Raw genomic sequence first — 20939 nt, 5'->3', positions numbered from 1 at the left:
GACTTAGTTTTTTACATCGGTTTACTGTATGATAGTTGGGTAGCACAGCCCCTTTGGCGTCCATGTACTAGGTGCCTCTGTGGATGTGTAAACTTTTACTTTAACATAGCTATTTCTGTGACCAGTCACAAGCTAATCCCTCAGCTATTTCAATGCTGAATTCTCCTGTTTGATATGTAAACTCCTTTGTCAAAGTGCCTCACTTCTCTCACCCAGCTTAAAAAGACGCCACGAATCTTAGCAGCGTTCATTGAAGCTCTGTCGTCCCGACAGTTCTGTTCCTTCACCTGAAGAAGGCTACTTGTGTTGTGGCTGAAACGTCGTGATTTTTGTTGTTTTATTTTTTACCTACGGGACTTTACCGAATAGAACCAAAGAGTATGGATCCTTGCAGTCACGAAAGCTTCAAATCTAGAACCTGTGTAATATTTACACAACCCATCGGCACTCGCCCACACCCTCATGCAATGTGGGGAAAAATCCCACAGAACCGGTTTGGCCGTTGAAAGGGAGAGGTGTCAGTCGTTTCTCGACGCCTCTCTACACAGCAGCAGCAGCGTTTTGCAATGCGAGGCTCTCTTGAGAGTTGCAGTGCCGTACAACTCCAAAGTACGTGAGGCAACCAAGAACAGAATAAGTCTGAGAGGAGATGGAGCGATGAAATCATCCCGTGTGCAGGTATTGGGATTCTCGCGTCGCAGATACGTGAGAGATGGTTATGGCTCGGGGAAGTCTTCATCCAGCAGTTGATCGCTCATGGCATGTGATGGTTAATGTTACGTCTCATGTTCTTAGCACGACACGTGTTGGAGTGACATGGGGCAGCACGTTTTAACACGTAGTCTTTCACGACCAATATCCATAATAGAGGTTTTTTGGGGTTAGATGGCATAAATATATAAATGTGTCGTTAAAACTTGTCACCACCCGACACATCCAACTAGTAAGGTTTGTCACGGAAACAAAATGTGGCCAATTCGTCACTAGTACAGCACACCGGTGTGTTGGAGTACTCAGATTAGATAGTTGTAATTACTGGCGAAACGTTGTACTTAGATTGTAAATGTTGTGGCTTGGCTCTCCAACACACCGGTGTGTGGTACTATTGACGAATTGCCATGTTTACGTAACAACCCTTACAAGTTGGCTGTGTTGGGTGGTGGCGGGTTTTAACAACACATTTATATATTTATGCGATCTAACCAACTTTCGTGACTGTAAGGATTCATCTTCTTTGGTTCTATCGGTAAAGTCACGTTGAATGAGAATAAAATAATAAATTGATAAAATAAAATAACACAATAATATTCTCACGACGAAAGAACCAAAGAAGATGAACCTCTTATGGGTCAGCACGTTATTTATTTGGGTATAAGCACATTTCAGGGGTTGAATAAAGGATGCGTGCATAGGCATTTTAACTATATATTTTATACTGCTGTGAAGAAGGTGCAGTGGTACAGCAATGGAGAAGGTCTAGTGGTACAGCAGTAGAGAATGTGTAGTGTTACAGCAGTAGAGACCGTGTAGTGGTACAGCAGTGTAGAAGGTGAAGTGGTACAGCAGTAGAGAAGGTGTAGTGGTACAGCAGTAGAGAAGGTGTAGTGGCACAGCAGTGGAGAAGGTGTAGTGGTACAGCAGTAGAGAAGGTGTAGTGGTACAGCAGTGGAGAAGGTGTCGTGGTACAGCAGTAGAGAAGGTGTAGTGGTACAGCAGTGGGGAAGGTGTGGTGGTACGGCAGTAGAGAAGGTGTAGTGGTACAGCAGTGGAGAAGGTGTAGTGGTACAGCAGTAGAGAAGGTGTAGTGGTACAGCAGTAGAGAATGTGTTGTGGTACAGCAGTAGAGAATGTGTAGTGTTACAGCAGTAGAGACCGTGTAGTGGTACAGCAGTGTAGAAGGTGAAGTGGTACAGCAGTAGAGAAGGTGTAGTGGTACAGCAGTGGGGAAGGTGTGGTGGTACGGCAGTAGAGAAGGTGTAGTGGTACAGCAGTGGAGAAGGTGTAGTGGTACAGCAGTGGAGAAGGTGTAGTGGTACAGCAGTAGAGAAGGTGTGGTGGTACAGCAGTAGAGAAGGTGTACTGGTACAGGAGTAGAGAAGGTGTAGTGGTACAGCAGTAGAGAAGGTGTAGTGGTACAGCAGTAGAGAAGGTGTAGTGGTACAGCAGTAGAGACGGTGTAGTGGTACAGCAGTAGAGAAGGCGTAGTGGTACAGCAGTGGAGAAGGTGTAGTGGTACAGCAGTAGAGAAGATGTGGTGGTACAGCAGTAGATAAGGTGTAGTGGTACAGCAGTAGAGAAGGTGTAGTGGTACAGCAGAGGAGGTGTAGTTTTACAGCAGTAGAGAAGGTGTAGTGGTACAGCAGTAGAGAAGGTGTAGTGTGTGTGACAGTCCATATGTGTGTGCGTCGATATGTGTCTGTGTACGTCCATGTGTGTGTGTAGATCCATGTGTCTGTGTGTGAGTCAATGTGTATGTGTCAGTTCATGTGTGTGTGTAAGTCCATGTGTCTTTTAGTCGATATGTGTGTCTTTGTAAGTCCATATGTGTGTGGAGGTCAATGTGTGTGTCAGTCTATGTATGTGTGTATGTGAGTCCATGTGTGTAAGTCTACGTGTGTGTGTGAGTCGATTTGTGTGTGTAACTAAAAGTGTGTCTCTTCAGTCGATGGCTGTGTGTGTGAGTCCATATGTGTGTGTGTGCGTGTAAGTCAATGGGTTTCTATGTGTGTGTGTCGATGTCTGTGTGTAAGTCCATGTGTGTGTCTGCCTTTTCGCCCGGGAAACGCCGGGTACTTACCGCTAGTTTCATATAAATGGCAACAATATCAAGTAAATTTTGATTTAAAGCTTTCGTGACTGCAGTAATTCATATTCTTAGTTTTTTCGGTAAAGTCACGTTGAAGAGAAACAACAAAATAACAAAATATATATAAAACAATAAAAATTCTCACGATGATGACCGTTTGAGTTATGGTCGAAACGTCGTGAGAATTTTTATTGTTTTATATATATTTTGTTATTTTGTTGTTTCTCTTCAACGTGACTTTACCGAAAAAACTAAGAATATAATATCAAGTAAAGTCAATGATATAATGCAATACTCGCAACTCCAGAAATTACATTCCCATCCATCATGTTTAACAATAATATATTTTATTATTTTATTGTTTCCCTTCAACGTGACTTTTGCCGAAAGAGCTAAGAATAATAATATTCATATCCACTAATATGGTTGACACAACAATCCTATTTCAGATTGAGCACGGTTGGCTACATACGATGCAAAACAAGTTCAACATACTCATATACGAGGCAACAAAGCCTTTCTTTTCCGTGCCACATTCTTTTTTTAAATCGGAAACAATGATTACTGTACAAAGTACAAATTCGGCCAAATTTGGAATTGTCGCATTTGGGTTGGAGCTCTCAGTTCCTGCTTCAGTCGTCAGTCACCTCCTTATCACTCTTCTATCGCTACCACTATCATTTTTAGTGTTCCCGTGAACTTCACTCATCGATCCTTCCATCCATGTTGAGGTCTCGGTCTACCAGAATGCCCCTGTTGTCTCATCCGTTCTCTCTTCAATCACCACACTGCAGGTCACACTCACTCAACGACCCACTCAAGGCAGATGTCATGACCATAGATGAAACATCTGTTACGTCGTGTTCACGATGTAATTTTGAAATATATTAACCATCATTACGAGCATTGAGTCTTTGCTAGCCCGTTCATCTGGGCACTCTGGCTACTTGATTCCATACTCTTTGGTTCTATTCGGTAAAGTCACTTGACTTTACCGAATAGAACCAAAGAGTATGGATCCTTGCAGTCACGAACGCTTCAAATCTAGACTTGATTCCATGTACCTATAGACTTGCCAATGATCTACAGTCGCCTCATCGGATGAACTTTCCTTCTATTACTCTTTTTCATTATTTTATTGGGCGTTCTGCTACCCAACCATGAATCCTTGACTGAGGAGGCATGGTTTATCCCCCTTTAGTTATCAACAAATTACAGTCTCACTATGGTATTGTTGGCAACCTATTGGGATATTGGGCGTGTGCTCAACAACACAATCATTTGATACTACTTCATTTGCAACCACCATCGAGCATTGTCTTGACCTGATCCTATAATTCGAAATAATAATCCAGAGTGATTTTATTTTCAACAGATGCTTGCAAAGAATGCAGCAAAACATCGAGGCCTGTAAATTAAGGTCGCACTGTCTGGATTCATATTTTGAGCTGGACACGAGCTGGACAAGCGACGGAGGAGTTTGAGCATCTGCGGCGTGGAGAGCGGAGTATCATGACCTCGCGGAGAAACCCAACGGGGCTCACGATGGGAGTAAAACTTCTCCTCATGGTGAGGACGACCACTCACATTGTCTCAGTCATTTGTCAGTTAAAGGGTTCACGTGTCGCTGAGGTCCTGGATTCATATCAAGGTTTCAGCCACCTGCGGTTTAACCGGATACTCAAGCCCTGTCACCAACGACTTATATCGAAATCTGTATTTCTATATTGAGATCCATTTATTCGCGCAGAGACACAAAGATTCACAACAAAATGCTTGGGCTCACACAAAGATGCATACTCGCACGGATACCTATGCCCTTCTATGGAGACCCATAGAGTGACATAGAGTCACATAAACTCAGAGAGTGACACAGAGGAATACAATTATACAGAGGCACCGACTCGCATAGAGACAAATATAGGCTGAACTGTGACTAAACCAGGTTTTCAACTCACCTCCATACATGACCACTCCCTTCCACACAGCACCAATCACCTCTACACCCCATCACTCATCAGCATACAGCAACACCCTCTTCCACACCCCACCAGTCACATACACTCACCACCACAGCACCACTGACCTCCCATACGGTCCCCAAATGTCTCCATACCCACCCTACATCAACTTGTAGCACCACTACCCTATCAACGCGTTGTACATTGCAATTGAGAGTTGACTGCATGTTATTAAAATTTATGGCACCACACAGCCGCCTGTGAATGGCCAATAAGTTTCCACTACACCACGGTAGCTCCTTCAATTGTCGGTTATAAAAGTAAAACTGTTTTGATTATTTTTCAAGACATTTATGCGTTTGGTAATCCAGTAACTTTTTTATTCATCCATTTACTGGTAATGGAAAAATAACTGATTTTAATTAGGCTAATATAGAGAGAGCTGACGTACATCTAGGAGACGGTCTACTGAGATGTAATACCTATTGGCTTGTTCTTGTACCATATGGCAAGACAGTAAATTATACGTTCAGTGTTAAGTTTGTGAACTTCAGGAAGAGAGATGGGAGTGCAGAGGTAGGAGAGTGGTTTGATGGGAGGTAGGAGACTGCATGGAGGGGAGAAATGGTGAGATGAGTAGGGACGAGTAGGAGAGTGCGTGGCGATGAAAATAGTGAGATGAGAGGGGAGAGGTAAGAGACAGGGGAAAGATCATGACGAATAGAACAACAGTCGCTGCAATATTTCAGTGAATCTGAGATTTGGCAGAAAGCCAGTGGAGAGAATGCAGTATTGGCGTGATGCGACCACGTTTGTGTCTATGGTTGAGGAGCTTTAGAGAATCATTCTGAATCATCTGTAACCTGGACCATGGAAGAAGGAGTCACAGTAGTCCAAGCAAGAATAACGGCATGGATGAGAGTCTCAGCAGGCAGTGGATCTAGACAATGCTGCATGAGTGCAATGTTCAGTGGTCAGAAAATAATGTGGCTCCTCAGAGCCCAGCAAGTTTGTCTCTCTGCACACAACAATCTCTGTGTAATCCACCAATCATACTTGGTATGGAAAGCCAATAGGCCAATAGACTAAACCGTTACAATAGTTTAACATCTATGTGAAAAGAGATTGTAGCTTTGTGTATCGTTGCGTTTATCTTTAATGTTTCATGCCAATTCATGATGAGGGTATACACTTCATTAGTTATTGTGTTGACCAGGGCCCAATAGTTTATATGTAGTATATTGCTCCATTTGTTAAAAAGCCTGCCTGCTTATGTTAACCAGAAGTTCAAAACCGCTCCACAGTGTTCTTGCTTTAACAAATACAACTGGGTAGAATTTATCTTCTTTGGTTCTTTCGGTAAAGTCACGTAGAATGAGAATAAAATAATAAAATAAAACAATAAAATTCTCACGACGTTTCGGCCACAACACAAGTGGCCTTCTTCAAGTGAAAGGAGCAAACCTGTCGGGACGACAGAGCTACAATGGATTTGCTCCTTTCACCTGAAGATGGCCACTTGTGTTGTGGCCGAAACGTCGTGAGAATTTTATTTTTTATCTTATTATTTTATTCTCATTCTACGTGACTTTACTGAAAGAACCAAAGAAGATGAATCCTTGCAGTCAAGCTTTAAAAGGATATAATTTGTCTGAAGAGCCAACAGGCTGATGGATCTTAATATATTTGCTGAATTTGTGAGGGAAATTAGGGTATTTGTTGCATTCCTGGTAACTGCTAAAACATAAAATAACTGATTGTCACTTTGCAACAAATATATAAATGTCAAGGGCACGAAGATTTGTACTTTTTTAACTGATAAATTAAGGGGGCTGTCATGGTGTAGTCGTGAGCACACTGAACATTCCATACAGTGGTCTGTGGCTCAATTTAAATCTACACCACCACCTCTGTCCACCCAGCAGTGTAAATGAGTTCATCGCAGTTAAGTCTGATCGTCAGGTCTCAAGTTATTCATAAGACGATATATACACATCCTTGATAGGATAAGATGATGTGATGGGTTGAATTGGGAATTCCCCTACCTCTTCCAAGACGTTTGGTGAGCATGGAAGGGTCGACAAATACCCCCTGGAGCTCCCAGTAGTTGAGGCCCTTCCACCAGCCGTGACAAGGACAGGCGTGAAATTGCAAGATATAGAAAAGCATGACAGGAGTGCAAATTATAGGCAACATAAACACATCACAAGGTAACTCAGCACCTGGCCTACAAATGGGCATTAGTCTGTCAGTCGGGGGCAATGATTGGTGCTTTCCCCAATTGAGTATAGCAGGTAATTTACATTTGGCAAATTTAGATTGTGGCACGTCATACAATGGCTGGCTCCTTTCAAATTACGTATGTTGGTTGAACTTCTTTTACACCCTACGCATCCAACCGTGCTAATTGAAGGTGCGAATGTCAGGGCATCTTTAATATGAGTGAAGCAGACGGCGCATATTTATGATTCATTTAGCTGGATCGTATTGCTGTTCAGTTCCTCCGCCTGATTGCCCAATCATTCTGTATGGATCCGTTCTGCAGATCTCTTTACTGCACAAATTGTCTCTTGCCAAGGAGTGCGGTGATGGATTCTACAAATCACAACGAGGCATCTGTTGTGAGCTGTGCCCTGCAGGTAAAGCAACACAGACGTGGCCATCCAGGGTCATAACACTTCCCTCCCCTTGGCATTCGATTGTCACGGTAACAATGAAAACAGCAGAAGTCCGTGGAGAACTTTTCATGACTTTGCAGACAGGTTGAGAACCGTTGCCCTACCCCTACTGCTGTGTGAAACAAAAAGCATGGCACTCAGGTGCCTGTTTGGTGGCCAGGTTGACGCACTACAGATGTGTGAAGGAACTCCAATTGGGAGTGCCATTCCAGTGGCCCCACCAGACGGGTTAATTTGTAATAAATAAAAAAACACAACAATATGCATCGAGTTGATGCATTGTTCCTAAAAGGCGCGTGCTTAAAGTTTGTCCACTCTGTCTCCCAAAGAATCAGTTCCTGCTTGGACGTTTAGTCCAGCACCAATACAAAAGTGAGGTATTTTGTCTTGGCCTGCTCATGCTGCGTTGTCCTCCAGGGACATACAAGATGTTCGACTGTGCAGCTAATAAAAGGAGAGCGAGGTGTGATCTATGCCCTGAGGGCAGCTTCATGAGCAGAGTCAACCATGAGGAGAAGTGTGCACCGTGCAGCAGTTGCGGACAAGGTAAATGACAGCACAGCAAGTAGGTTACTGCCATATCTGCATTGTGTGCTTTTGAGATGTATCTCTTTGTATGCATCATATTCCAATAGTGCCATCAGCATCTTGTAATAAGGCAGATAAGTTATATTTGGGGTGTACAGTGAAGAAACAAAACAGGATATCAAACAGACCAAGATACCAGCAGTGCTGATATCCTGGTTTGTGAATCTGTAGCAATTAATAATGTCCTGCCAATGACACATTCTCGGGTATGTAACTGATCTCATCAGATATCAGAAGCTAAACAAGTTTGAGGCTGGAAAGTGCTTAAGTGGGGGTCAACCATGCATAGAACTCGTGATATAGACCGCTACAGGGCTACGTACTGAGGAGTGCAGCAAAATCAATTGGACTGTATTTTTTTCTGTAGTATTTTCCTACATCTATGTTCCTCACCTTTACCAACCTGCTCTGTGTGGTGAAGTATGAACAAACAACCTCAACAGGGGACAAAGAGGACTATATTTCTTGGATGTTTTCTCAGGTACATATTGGATAACATGAATATAACCTCTGAAAATGGTCAAATCACAGTCGTCTGCATTCCGCCAAGGGTTGTCAAATCAAAACTGGTAACTATTTTAGCAATTAATTACCAGATATGTGGCCTACTCTTCCAAGAAGACCAGCTATCTTGGAAGAGGTTAGCATACTATTTTGTTATTGCCCAAGACAGCCCCTCTGGAGGGTATTTGGCCGACTGCCACACTGCCCAGACGTCTTGGAAGAGGTATTCCACCTCTCAATGGTAACTCCAAGGGTGTTAGTGTAGTGTTGTAAGGACGAGCAGACTTCTTATGGAGGCACACTCTGTTTATTGTATTATTTCCTTATACAATGCTTAACACACACAGAGGGATATTCGGTCCCCTCACCCGATACCCTAGGGAGGTACAGCCTCCGGACTTGGCGGGACTCACACGTCTACCGCTAACCTCCTTGATACCTAAGGAGGTACAACCTCCGGACTTGGCGGGACTCACACGTCTACCGCTATCCTAGTCCTCCGGCTAGGACCTAGGGGAGGCTATCTGACCCACCGCTGGCCCGGTGGGTCCTGACCACTGGGTATGCCGAGCCTTAGCCCTTAGAAGGGCTGAAAGGCTGGTCCAGGGTCCTAGCTAGGCTTCAGCCCAGTCTTCTGTCTTCGTGCAGGGAGAGAACTCCTCGAGGTCCGTTGGGTCACCCGTCTTATACCCCTTCGTGGCCAGGTAGAACCAATCATACATTCCCACGTGGAACCGTCTGATTGGTTCGCACCAAACCCTGGCCACGATCCGTTTCACCTCAACTGACCCCAACCGTTGTACCCAGGGGTAATGCTGCACCGCCCTGGTGGCAACGCGGGTTACGCAACAGCGCGTAGTTAACACCTCTACATCACCCCCTCCTTCGGAAGCTCCAGCCGTCCCGGCTGCAACAATGGGAAACTTTGAAATTACCAACGGTAGAAGAATTGTGAGTGTGCCTCACGAACAACAAGAACAATTAAGCCCCTATAAATACCCCCCCTTAACAACATAACGTATGTACAAGGCACAAGACATGCCAAAATAACATAACAACCGGCGAGATTTCGCGCGCGTGCGTTTCGCGGGGCCATCGTAGGGGATGGCAGGCTTTGTCGGCGGCACAAGGGAAGGAGGAGGATGAGCCAGAGCATCCGGTGGGCCTTTAGGCATCTCCACGGGGACACGTGCTGCTCCACGGTCCATTGAGGCCGAACGTTGGCCTGCATGGAGCCGTCACTCCCACGTCATCTGCAGGAGGAATAACACGCCTGCGCTGTGGGTTAGGCACCAACGGGGCAACATCCGGCTCGTCGGACGCGTCGCACACTCGGCCCCCATGTCGTGTGTGTTGTGGAGGGACGCGTGGCGTGACGAAGGGTTTTAACCGAGAAGGGTGAACGCACCAGCGACGCCGTCCCCAGCTAATTTTAACACATTGGGGACGCAGGACTTCCACTACCTCAACCGGGCCTCGCCATGGTCTGAGGAGTTTGGCCGATGTGGACACCGGCACCTGGGGGCAGTGGAGCCATGCCCTGTCTCCCGGTGCCCACCGATGCGTGTACGACCGAGGGTCCCGCAGTCGCAAATTCGCCCGTTGGCGGGAAGCCGAATTTTCAATGGCGGCCTCCCGTGCCTCGGCCAACTTACGGAGGTTGAATCGCAAGTGGTCAACGAGCTTTGACTTTTGCGGTGGCTGTTCGATTTCCAGCCGAACGTCGGCGGGAGGAAAGGCATCCCTGCCGTACATTAGAAAGAACGGGGAAAATCCCGTCGCCGCGTGAGGTGCCATACGGTATGCGGCGAGGACCCCCGGAACCTGCAAGTCCCAATCGAGGTGGGATTCATCGACCTGATGGCATAACATAGCGGTGAGAGTTCTATGAAGGCGCTCCACCATGCCGTCGGTCTGGGGATGGTAGGGCGAAGTGCGCACTTTCTTAGTGCCCAACAGGCGGCACACATCAGTCAGCAAGGCTCCTGAAAAATTTCTTCCCTGATCGGTCAGCAACCGTTCTGGTGCACCCTTGTCCAGGACGTAGCCTTGAACAAAGGCGTCCACAACGGCCGCCGCCGACTGGTTGGGGAGGGCCCAGGCCATAGGCCACCGTGTAAAATACTCTACCCCAACCAGAAGGTACTTATTACCCCGTGGCGTAGTAGGAAAAGGGCCCAAAATATCAAGAGCCACCAACTCATTTATACGAGAGACCGAAATGGGTTGCAGGGGTGGGCATGCCGGTTTAGCCGGCGGTTTACGTTGCGCACAATGGGTGCATCCCAGCAAAATGTCAGTGACGTCGCGCAGCATGCCCGGCCAGAAAAATTGCAACCGCAACAACCCAATGGTCTTATGAACACCCAGGTGCAATAAACGCTCATGCGCCGCCCATACGGCCTTGCATCGCAAGGCGGATGGCACGACGATTTTATGTTGACACGAGTCAGCATCCCAATGCATCAACAAGCCGCGCTTCATGACAAATGAATTAAATTTGCCCTGTCTTGGAACCGCATTATTCGCGTGGCGACGCAACCTCAATAATGACATGTCCTCGCCCTGGTGCCGACCCCATTCGGCCAAAGTTAGCCCCAGCAAATCGTCACTGGCCATTGGATCTGCATGATCCAACATCGGCGCTGAGGCGGCGGGAAGTGCGGCTGACACCGTTGTGAGAGGCGCGACCTGCGCAGGCAGTGGCGGCTTACAACGGCCCGAGCCCAAAAAACACGCACATTTTTGAGCCGGCGGAAGGCGAGACAACGCATCGGCATTCGTGTGTTGTGCACCCCTACGGTAAGTGACATTGAAATCGTAGTCCTGAAGGACTTCGAGCCACCGAGAAAGCTGCCCGGACGGTTGGTCAACCCGAAGAGCGTACTGTAAAGCCGAATGATCAGATCGCACGGTAAAATGCTGACCATACAGGTACGGCCTGTATTGCTGAATAAAAAAAACAATGGCCAGCAGCTCACGTCTGGTCACACAGTATCTTTGTTCAGCAAGAGACAAGACTCTGCTACCATAGGCAACAACCCTTTCAATGCCATCAACTTTTTGTGACAGAACACCCCCAATCCCCGTATTGCTAGCGTCGGTGTCCAACACGAATGGCACGGAAAAATCGGGGTACGCAAGGGACGGTGCCGTCACGAGCGCGTTCCGCAAGGAGTCGAACGCAGCCTGTTCTGCGTCCCCCCAATGAAACGCCACCCCTTTTGACGTAAGGGCGTGGAGCGGCTTGGCAATCGTCGCGAAGCCAGCAACAAACCGGCGGTAGTACGACGCAAAACCAATAAAACTACGAACATCGCCCGCAGATGTAGGGGTCGGCCAATGTTGAACACATTTGGTTTTTTCAGGGTCGGTAGAAATGCCCGAGCGGCTAACTATGTGGCCCAGATAGCGCACAGACTCACGCAGAAGGTGACACTTCTGCGGCTTGAATTTCAAGTTAGCGGCCCGCATTTTCAAGAAGACAGCACGCAACCGTTCGATGTGTTCGCCGAACGTGCGGCTAAAGACGATGACGTCGTCAAGATAAATGAGACATGAGTCCCACTGGAGCCCAGCGAGGACCAGCTCCATGAGCCTCTGGAACGTCGCTGGGGCCGAGTGGAGACCCATGGGCAATCTATTAAACTCGAAAAGGCCCTGTGGTGTCCGAAAAGCAGTCTTAGGTTTTGACGATTCGTCGAGGGGGAGTTGCCAAAACCCCGACAGAAGGTCCAAGGTGGAGAAATAGTGCGCCCCTGCCAGGGCATCCAATGACTCGTCCATACGAGGGAGAGGGTAGGCGTCCGCTACCGAGATTTTATTTAGGCGCCGAAAATCAACGCAAAAACGGAGACTGCCATCGTGCTTTTTGACCAGCACTATTGGAGCACCCCAGGGACTAGTGGAGGGAGAAATTATATCGGCCTTCAGCATGTCATCCACAGCCGATTTAACATGCTGTTTCTCCGCCGGGCTAAGCCGAAACGGGTTTTGTCGAATCGGGGCAGCGTCACCAGTATCAATGTGGTGACGCAGCAGCTTGGTGCAGCCAATATCAAATTTAGATTTACTAAAGACATCGGAAAATTCTCGCAGAAGAGCGCGCAATTTAATTCGCTGCGAATGAGACAGATCACCCGTGTCTGTGCAGAGCGCGTCCAACCATCTTTCATCCGATTTGGAAGGAGGTGGGACCTGCGGCGTGTCACGCACGTGTCCCGCGACTCCGGTCCCCAACGGCACCGGGGTCGCGTGAGCGAGCACAGTTCCTTGCGGAATGACGGTTGTGGACAATCCGACATTCAAAACCTGCAAGAACGGCTCCCTGTCGGCTGCTACGAGGGTCTGTGCAGCCACCAAATCTAACCCCTTAGCAGCTGCGTTTGAAGGCCCCAGCAAAATGCCATGTGCCGAGGCCTCCGGGGCTAGCGGTTTTTTAAGTTGCAAGGGCACGAGCATTTGTGTCCCTGGCGGAATGCGGACTGTGCTCGCAACACACGCCTGCACCGAGGCACTAGCCATGCGCGGATGTGAGGGTGTGGGCAAGAACGCCATCCGTCGACCCGACGGGAGTTCGATGCAGCCTTGATCTACAAGGATCTTAATAGGCATTTTCGCGAGAAAATCAGTGCCTAACAAACACGGCACGGCGAGGGAAGAAGAGACCAAAATAGGCCCTGCCAATTTAATGTCTCCAATCGAAATTTGCGCCCGAATTTGCCCAATAATGCCAAGTGAACTGCCATTAGCGGCGAAACACGGGATAGAAACCCGTTCCAAGGGGCGGCATCGTACGGGCAGTATATTGTAAATCAGATCCGAAATGATCGTAGCCGACGCACCAGTATCGACCAACACGCGAAATTCCACACCCTCGATTGATCCGACAACCACGGACGAACCTGCCGTCGCCGCGACTACCCTATGGGCCAACTCAGACCACTGCCCAGGTCCGAGTGGCCGCGAACAAACGCCAGAATACCCCCCATCACACGCCGAATCGCGAGCCCTTCTTATGGTGCGTTGCAGTGTGTATGGTGTGAATGAGGGCCGAGCGTGAGAGGCGTCGCGACTTGCCTGGTTTTGCCGCGATGCCGTGGACGTCCTGTAGTCCTGGCCCCGGGATGCGGAGGGGCGTCGTCGAGGCGCACGGCAGTCAGAGGAGATGTGGCCTCGTCGGCCACAGTTGAAGCACGTCAAGTCGCCGCGTGGAGCAGGCCATCCCCGCTGCTGGTCGTTGCGGCGACCAGCGTGGTCGGACGATCGCCGGCCCGTTGACCTGGTCGCCATGAAGGCCCGGTCGGGGGAGAACTCGGCATCCCTGCTGGCAGGCTCCGACGTCGAAGCCGAGGCGGCGATGGTCGATTCCGTGTGGAGCAGCAGATGTGCGTGGATGCACCGAGCGGCTCGTAGCGAGCACATACCGTCGTCGTCCACCGCTTGGATGACGATGCGCAGCTCGCGCGCCAGCTCCAGCATTTTCTGGAGAACGATGGCATTGATGGCCTCGTCGTCCATGCGAGGGTAACCCGCTCTTGCCATCGCCAGTAGAGCGGTCCGGAATGCCAACGGAGACTCTTTAGGGCGGCGTCGCCTGTCGTAAAATCGGCTGCGGACGTCAGATGGAGGCCCGTACACGTCGGACATCCGTCGAAGGGCCGATTGAAGAGTCACCCTTTGTTGCCTGGGGATGGTGAGGAGCGAGGCGAGAGCGTCGTCATCCAAAGTGGCCGGTAGTGCTCGGAGCGCCTGTGCGTCCGACCAGCCTACCATCTCTTGGTGGCTCAGGAAGCGACGCTGGAACGCTGCCCAGTCGCCCCCTTCAGATGTGAATTCTCGGAAGATGGGCAGGCGTTGTTGGAGAGCGGACGTCGTCTCCCCCTCAGCTTGTACCGTCTCGAGCCGGAGATCGGCGATTTCCCGGCCGATCGAGTCTACTGTACCGTGTCGGTACAGTGATGACGCGGCGTCCGCTGGGAAACTTGAATTCGCAGCGTCGCGTGCTGATGACGTTGCGGGTTGTGATGGGCCCCCCGCGTTCCCAGGATGCCCCTGGCTTCCGCTTCCGGCGGAATCACGTGGTTCCCCGGCGGGAAAATCAAAATGTCTGCCCTGGCCGATGGCGGGAACGTCTGCCGGCGGTTGACTCGGCCTGCCCGCAACCTCCAAGTTGATCTCTTCGAGAATGGAGGCCGCGGCGTGTAGGAGTTGAGCGAGACGGCCGTGTGCTGCCCTGAGTCCGTCCCCCATGGCAGGGGAAGCAACCGGCTGCTCAACCGGTGGCTGGGCGGCCGTCAACGCGGCAGCGTTTTCAGCGGAGCAGCCGGTGCATGCAGGTGAGACAGCATTATCTTCGTTCTGGCTCCGCGCGTGGGCTGAACTTCTGGTTTCCATTTCCAACCACTTCTGACTCCAGTTGTAGTGTTGTAAGGACGAGCAGACTTCTTATGGAGGCACACTCTGTTTATTGTATTATTTCCTTATACAATGCTTAACACACACAGAGGGATATTCGGTCCCCTCACCCGATACCCTAGGGAGGTACAGCCTCCGGACTTGGCGGGACTCACACGTCTACCGCTAACCTCCTTGATACCTAAGGAGGTACAACCTCCGGACTTGGCGGGACTCACACGTCTACCGCTATCCTAGTCCTCCGGCTAGGACCTAGGGGAGGCTATCTGACCCACCGCTGGCCCGGTGGGTCCTGACCACTGGGTATGCCGAGCCTTAGCCCTTAGAAGGGCTGAAAGGCTGGTCCAGGGTCCTAGCTAGGCTTCAGCCCAGTCTTCTGTCTTCGTGCAGGGAGAGAACTCCTCGAGGTCCGTTGGGTCACCCGTCTTATACCCCTTCGTGGCCAGGTAGAACCAATCATACATTCCCACGTGGAACCGTCTGATTGGTTCGCACCAAACCCTGGCCACGATCCGTTTCACCTCAACTGACCCCAACCGTTGTACCCAGGGGTAATGCTGCACCGCCCTGGTGGCAACGCGGGTTACGCAACAGCGCGTAGTTAACACCTCTATATTAGCATGAAACACCAGCCTATCAGCTTAACTATTTTACGTTTTGTATTTTTAATAAGTAATTTTTCTTAAGTTGAATAGTCAATGTGAGAATATATTGATGTTTCACGATACATGGTATTGTGCGGGGTGGACAGAGGCATTTGTTTTTACATTTGTAATAAACGACTATCACGACAACTGTTGATTGGCGTCTTTTTAGTTATAGAATCTCTGCACATCTCCACTCTCTCTTCCTCTCTCCTTTCCCTTTCTCTCTCTACTGCCGTTGACGAGCCGTTCTATGTCCACCGTCGTGGCACGCCTCCCTCTCTCTCCGATACTGCCGCTGGCTGTCGGCGTGCCGGGAGGAGCGGCTGCTTCGCTGGGAGTTCACCACATGGTCGTCGGCGAGGAGAGGTTGAGCAGCGATGCAGTCCTGACCCGACGCTTCCCACACCGACCCCGAGTCCTCTCCTGCCTCCGCTTATATCCCTCTCGGCGGAGCTAAGCTCCACCTTCAGCCACGCCCCCTCGTGGAACCCTGCCGATGGTTCCCGTTTATTCTCTCCAACTCTGCCCGTTACGTTTGGCCCAGATGGAATCCCCGCTTAGGATTGGATACCGATTACCCAGCGGTGGCCATGCAGGAACCCCTTGTAACCTCCTAGATGGCGCTCTCTAATTACACAGTGATAATTATTAATGTAACCAGTGACCTCTGGCTTACAAGTTCAGTGTGCTAACCTTGCACAGCAGTGGTTACTTTTCTTTCCCAGTCTTAAATGGTATGCTTATTGTTATAGATATTTCTATATGTGCAGCAAACTGGCAACCATTGTTTTCTCTCATTCAGTGACTGATGATGCAAAAACAAAACTATTAAATTGACTTTGGTTTGAATGGAGAGGTTAGTGGTTTGATGTGATGCTTCTCATTGCAGATGAGGAGGTGGCTCACAACTGCTCCGTGGCCCAGGACACCGTGTGTCAGTGCATTCAGGGGCTCAAGAGAGACCCTGGCTCAGGGATTTGTCTCCATGAAAAGCCCCACACAGGTGAGCTAACCAGCCACTGGAACCGGTGCCATCAGTTATGCAGTAGAGACGTTGATTTGTTATCTTGACAGTCAAAGCAACAACAGTCTGGTAACTGAAATAGCAGACGCTCGCTGCATAGGAATGAAGGCAAAATACAGACTCGTGTTTGAATGTGAATATGACCAAGAGTAACTGTAAAATTATCTTTCTTGAAAGGTGAAATCCAAAACAGAATTCATTGTGCACGTTTCATTTACAACTCACAACTTTGAGACAGCATCATCACCATACCTAGCATCGTCTTTATCACTATCAGTAGCAGAATCAGTGGAACCAAAATGCAGCGACCTCAGGCATACGCTGGGTATGGAATGCCTTATTTAAATCAGGTGAGCATTGCTATTATTTAACTATTAGGAACCCGCAGAATGTCTATGGTAAGAAGATGGCAAATATGTACAGACTCTTATGATTTCGTAAACTGATTATTTCATACAGAAATATAGATTTTTATCTCTGTTAACAGTATGCGGAAAAGAAATGACAATTATTCACCCCCTCTCCCTGCTGCACCCAAATCCCGCGTGGCGTCATAAACCCTTCTACTCACCACCCCGACGTCTCATGACATCACCGCCTCTCCTCACCAACTCACGCCAATCTTAATTTGAATGGCTAAGTGGTAATGCGTCGTTGCAGAAGTTCAGGGTTCGAATCCAGCAACCACATTAATTAATATTATGGGTATATTATCCATAAATACTACATTGCATATTGTTCACACTGAACATTAGAGATCCCGTGATATTGTTCCTAAAAGAGTGTGCCAAGTGTGTTGGCTTCCAATTACGCAAAATTTGAGGTACACAGAAAAACCCTCTCTCTATTCACGAGGGATTTGTTCTTGAAAATGCACACGATTGCAGAATTCGCTCATGAGGAAACCTAGTTCCAATTGGAAAAATGGGGTGACGTTCATTGTACGAGTGGTCACCCCAGTGGTTCCTTGCCTGGTATACGTAACGTCGGGGGTTCGATCCCAACTCAGACACCTGTATTTTTGGAGTTTGGATGTTCTCCCCGTGGTCAGATGGATTTTTCTCTGGGTACTCAGGTTTTTCGCCTCCATATTTAGAAACATGCATTTAGATGATTTGGCTGCGTTAAATTACCCCTCGATAAGCCACTTCATTGAGCTATCATTTGTGGCCAAGTCATATCTGACAAGTGGGCCTTACCTGGAAAAAAAATAGTTATAAACAACCATGTGTTTTTTGTAACTACCTTGGATGATGATTTTACTCTGATGGAGGGTGGTGGTGATGTTGATGAGCTTAGGAGGTTGACTCAGTAGATGCAGGTGTTTGATAGCAATGCACAGTTATGATTTTTTAGAACACGAGCCACAACACTTTCCTGCATTTTATGCAACTCAGTCGACTTGTTCATACCTAAATGTATAAACGAGTGGATTGTAAGTATAAAGTAAACCTGCACAATAGCGAGTTCCTAGTGGGATCACTGCATTGGTGGTCTGGCACCATGTACACTCGCAAATACTGAAGTCCAGTGGGTCACGAATAGGGAATTAGTATACATTTGTAGTGACATTACTGGATGTCTCAATGCTGTGGGTGCAGTACCGGCCCTAGAGGAGCACGGTGTGTGCTGCATAAGAGCCCTGGATGGCACCACGCTTTAAGTGCAATGCCAACCCTGCAGGATAGGGTGTGTGGGTGCCGACTGAAGGATAGGGTTGTGTGAGGCCATAGCATTTTGGTTGACCCCGGAGGACACGTGACCGGCTACGTTGACAGAGGGTCCCCAAGAGGCGCCTAGGGGGGGTCACATGGTTGGGACCCAGAACCTCCCAATAATTCTGGAAGGTGGACGTGGCCAAGGGCGAAACTGGCCATGACTCAGAGAATATAAGTCGGGTCCCAAGAGGGATCAGGGTTGTTGTTCATCCAGAAAAAAAACCCTTCATCAACAATCTCCATCCAACGAGTCTCCAACACGTGGACCCGGGCCGAAGTCGTTGGTCCCGGTCCATAGTAGCAGTTACGTAATCATGAGTGCAGTTAGCCAGGTGGTCACCACATAAGGTTGTTATTCTGTTAAGGGGAAGTTATCCCATGTGTTGGAACTAAATAAATGTATTGCCTCCAAAGTCTACATCTGCGACTCAGTTGAACCCATTACACATTTGTAATGACGACTTGGCACACTTCTCTTGAGATGGGACTTTATTCAAGACACGTTCACTTGACATCAGGCAATAGCCCCGAGTCTCCTGAGAATCTCCTTTATATACAAACCGAGGCCACGCCCCCCTTCTCGATCATTCTCGCTCACTCTGGATGCTAGCTCCACAGCAGACTCTACTGTCCTCTTTCGTGACCTGACCATGCTCCCTTCTCAATCATTCCCGTAGCCACCAGTCCCTTCGCACTCAACTGATACCCCTGTCATTACCTCCCGTGGCCGCCAGTGCATTCACACTGTAGGCTGATTCCCCTGTCATTATCTCCCATGGCCAATAGTCCACTCACACCGCATGCAGGCTTTATTGTCATTATACATTTAGTTACTCGCGAAACCCACGGATTCAGAACTCGCGAATAGTGAGTGTTTACTGTACCCACAATTGAGTTAAGTGCATGAAGCCACATAGCAGCTTCGCTCCCTATTGAGAACGTATTGCAGACAGTGTCTATGAAACACCGCACCTTCCTTCATGAGAGTCTTGCAAAAAAAGAATGGTGCGAATAATAAATGTACACATAATGTGATCTGATATGTGTTATCAGCAGGTGTGGATTAGACTTCAAATGTTCTGGTTTTGACAGATGTTTGTTTCTCATCCTTTGGGAAACTACACTGCACCTGCAGCAGCTATAGTTTTGGGGTCTATCCTTGGACTGGTACTGTCTGCATTTAGTCTCTTTCTACTAAAGACAAAACGGAAATGGCTGACTTTGAAAAAAACATCGGAGCATTATGGTAAGTATAGTGTTCCATTATTATATCCAAAACGGGATGAATCTATAAAAATGTATTCTTATGCTACCATGGCGACACCGCTTGAGATCTTCCAGGTGCATGCTCTAAGTAATGATATTCAGAGACTAACTGTTACATAATAAGATAATTGTTTAGTCATTTCTCACCATACATATTTTGACACAAAAGAGTAAGGTGTTCCCTATATTTGATTGTTAAAATACACCATACCCATGTACTCTACTATCTCATTATGCGAGACCAGAACTTAATGAGCCATCTTGCATCAGTTTAATTGTTGTATATTTGCAGCCACTGCAACATTAATCTCAATTTCGTGCCACAAAACAAGACTCCAAATCCTGAGTTCTATATGCGTGCATATTCACAATCAGTAGTTTAGTCAACGACATGAATCTCATATTCTTGGTTCTTTCGGTAAAGTCACGTAGAAGGGAAACAATAAAATGATAAAAATATAAAACAATAAAATTATCACGACGCTTCGACTGCAACACAAGCAAGCATCATCAAGTGTGAAAACCACAGCAAAATGATTGCTTGTGTTGCAGTCGAAACGTCGTGAGAATTGTATTGTTTATTATTTTTATTATTTTATTGTTTCCCTTCTACGTGGCTTTACTGAAAGAACCAAGAATATGAATCCCTGCATTCATGAAAGCTTTAAATCAAAATACATGAATCTCACTCAATACTCTGCCAATGAAATTACCAGAATTTTTTACGATGTTAAACGCTTTCAAAACAAATGCAGTTAACTCTTGATCAGCGTCTAGTTAATCGCAGCTCACCTTGAGGGAACTGTTCATCACTCCAATAGACAAGCGCACCTCTACCAAACACGCTCAGTGATAGTGTTGAACAAGAGAAAGTATAAATAGTAACATGATGCAGGATCTGATGAAGAATCAGATACAAACTGAGAGAGCACTTCATGTATTGGAGACTTGTAGGAATCTAATAAGGCCTAGAATATTAGATGAGATTACAATTTGACTAATGTTTCCATCATAAAAGTTTCCTTTAAAATGTTACTAACTTGCAAATCCAGATATTATGAAAATTGTAATTGTCTATCGTTCTGCCACTATGACATGTGTGTTCCGGAATTACAATGTCTGTGCCTCCAATATATTTGGACATTTTTCTTCAATAAATAATATTTGTTTTCATAGGAAATGAATGCCTTAACCTTCAATATAAACATTTTAGCAGCACGTAGGCTTTCCCGATCAATATGAATAATCTCAGATCTAATGTATCCTAATCATAGGTTTCGGGGAGGGACAACAACGTGAACATAAACTCATTCCACTATGTTACCTGTGA

At 47.6% G+C, this 20939-nt stretch overlaps 1 protein-coding gene across 1 annotated transcript in view; it reads left to right on the top strand.

Moving 5' to 3' along the window:
* Window positions 1-524: 524 nt before the first annotated feature.
* Window positions 525-20939, top strand: part of LOC116937414 (uncharacterized) — a 38468-nt gene continuing 18053 nt past the window's right edge. The window contains exons 1-6 of the mRNA XM_076057564.1: window positions 525-678; window positions 4182-4375; window positions 7313-7406; window positions 7863-7991; window positions 16491-16604; window positions 19479-19589. Coding sequence (XP_075913679.1) covers window positions 4319-4375; window positions 7313-7406; window positions 7863-7991; window positions 16491-16604; window positions 19479-19589 — 505 coding nt within the window. The 5' untranslated portion in view covers window positions 525-678; window positions 4182-4318. The remainder of the gene's footprint in view (window positions 679-4181; window positions 4376-7312; window positions 7407-7862; window positions 7992-16490; window positions 16605-19478; window positions 19590-20939) is intronic.

This window comes from Petromyzon marinus, chromosome 83 (genome assembly GCF_048934315.1).
Source record: "Petromyzon marinus isolate PM22_M1 ecotype Great Lakes invasive population chromosome 83, UKy_Petmar_22M1.pri1.0, whole genome shotgun sequence".
NCBI lineage: Eukaryota > Metazoa > Chordata > Hyperoartia > Petromyzontiformes > Petromyzontidae > Petromyzon > Petromyzon marinus.
Note: the sequence above shows the minus strand (reverse complement) of the source record. Positions and strands in the feature narration are given on the sequence as shown.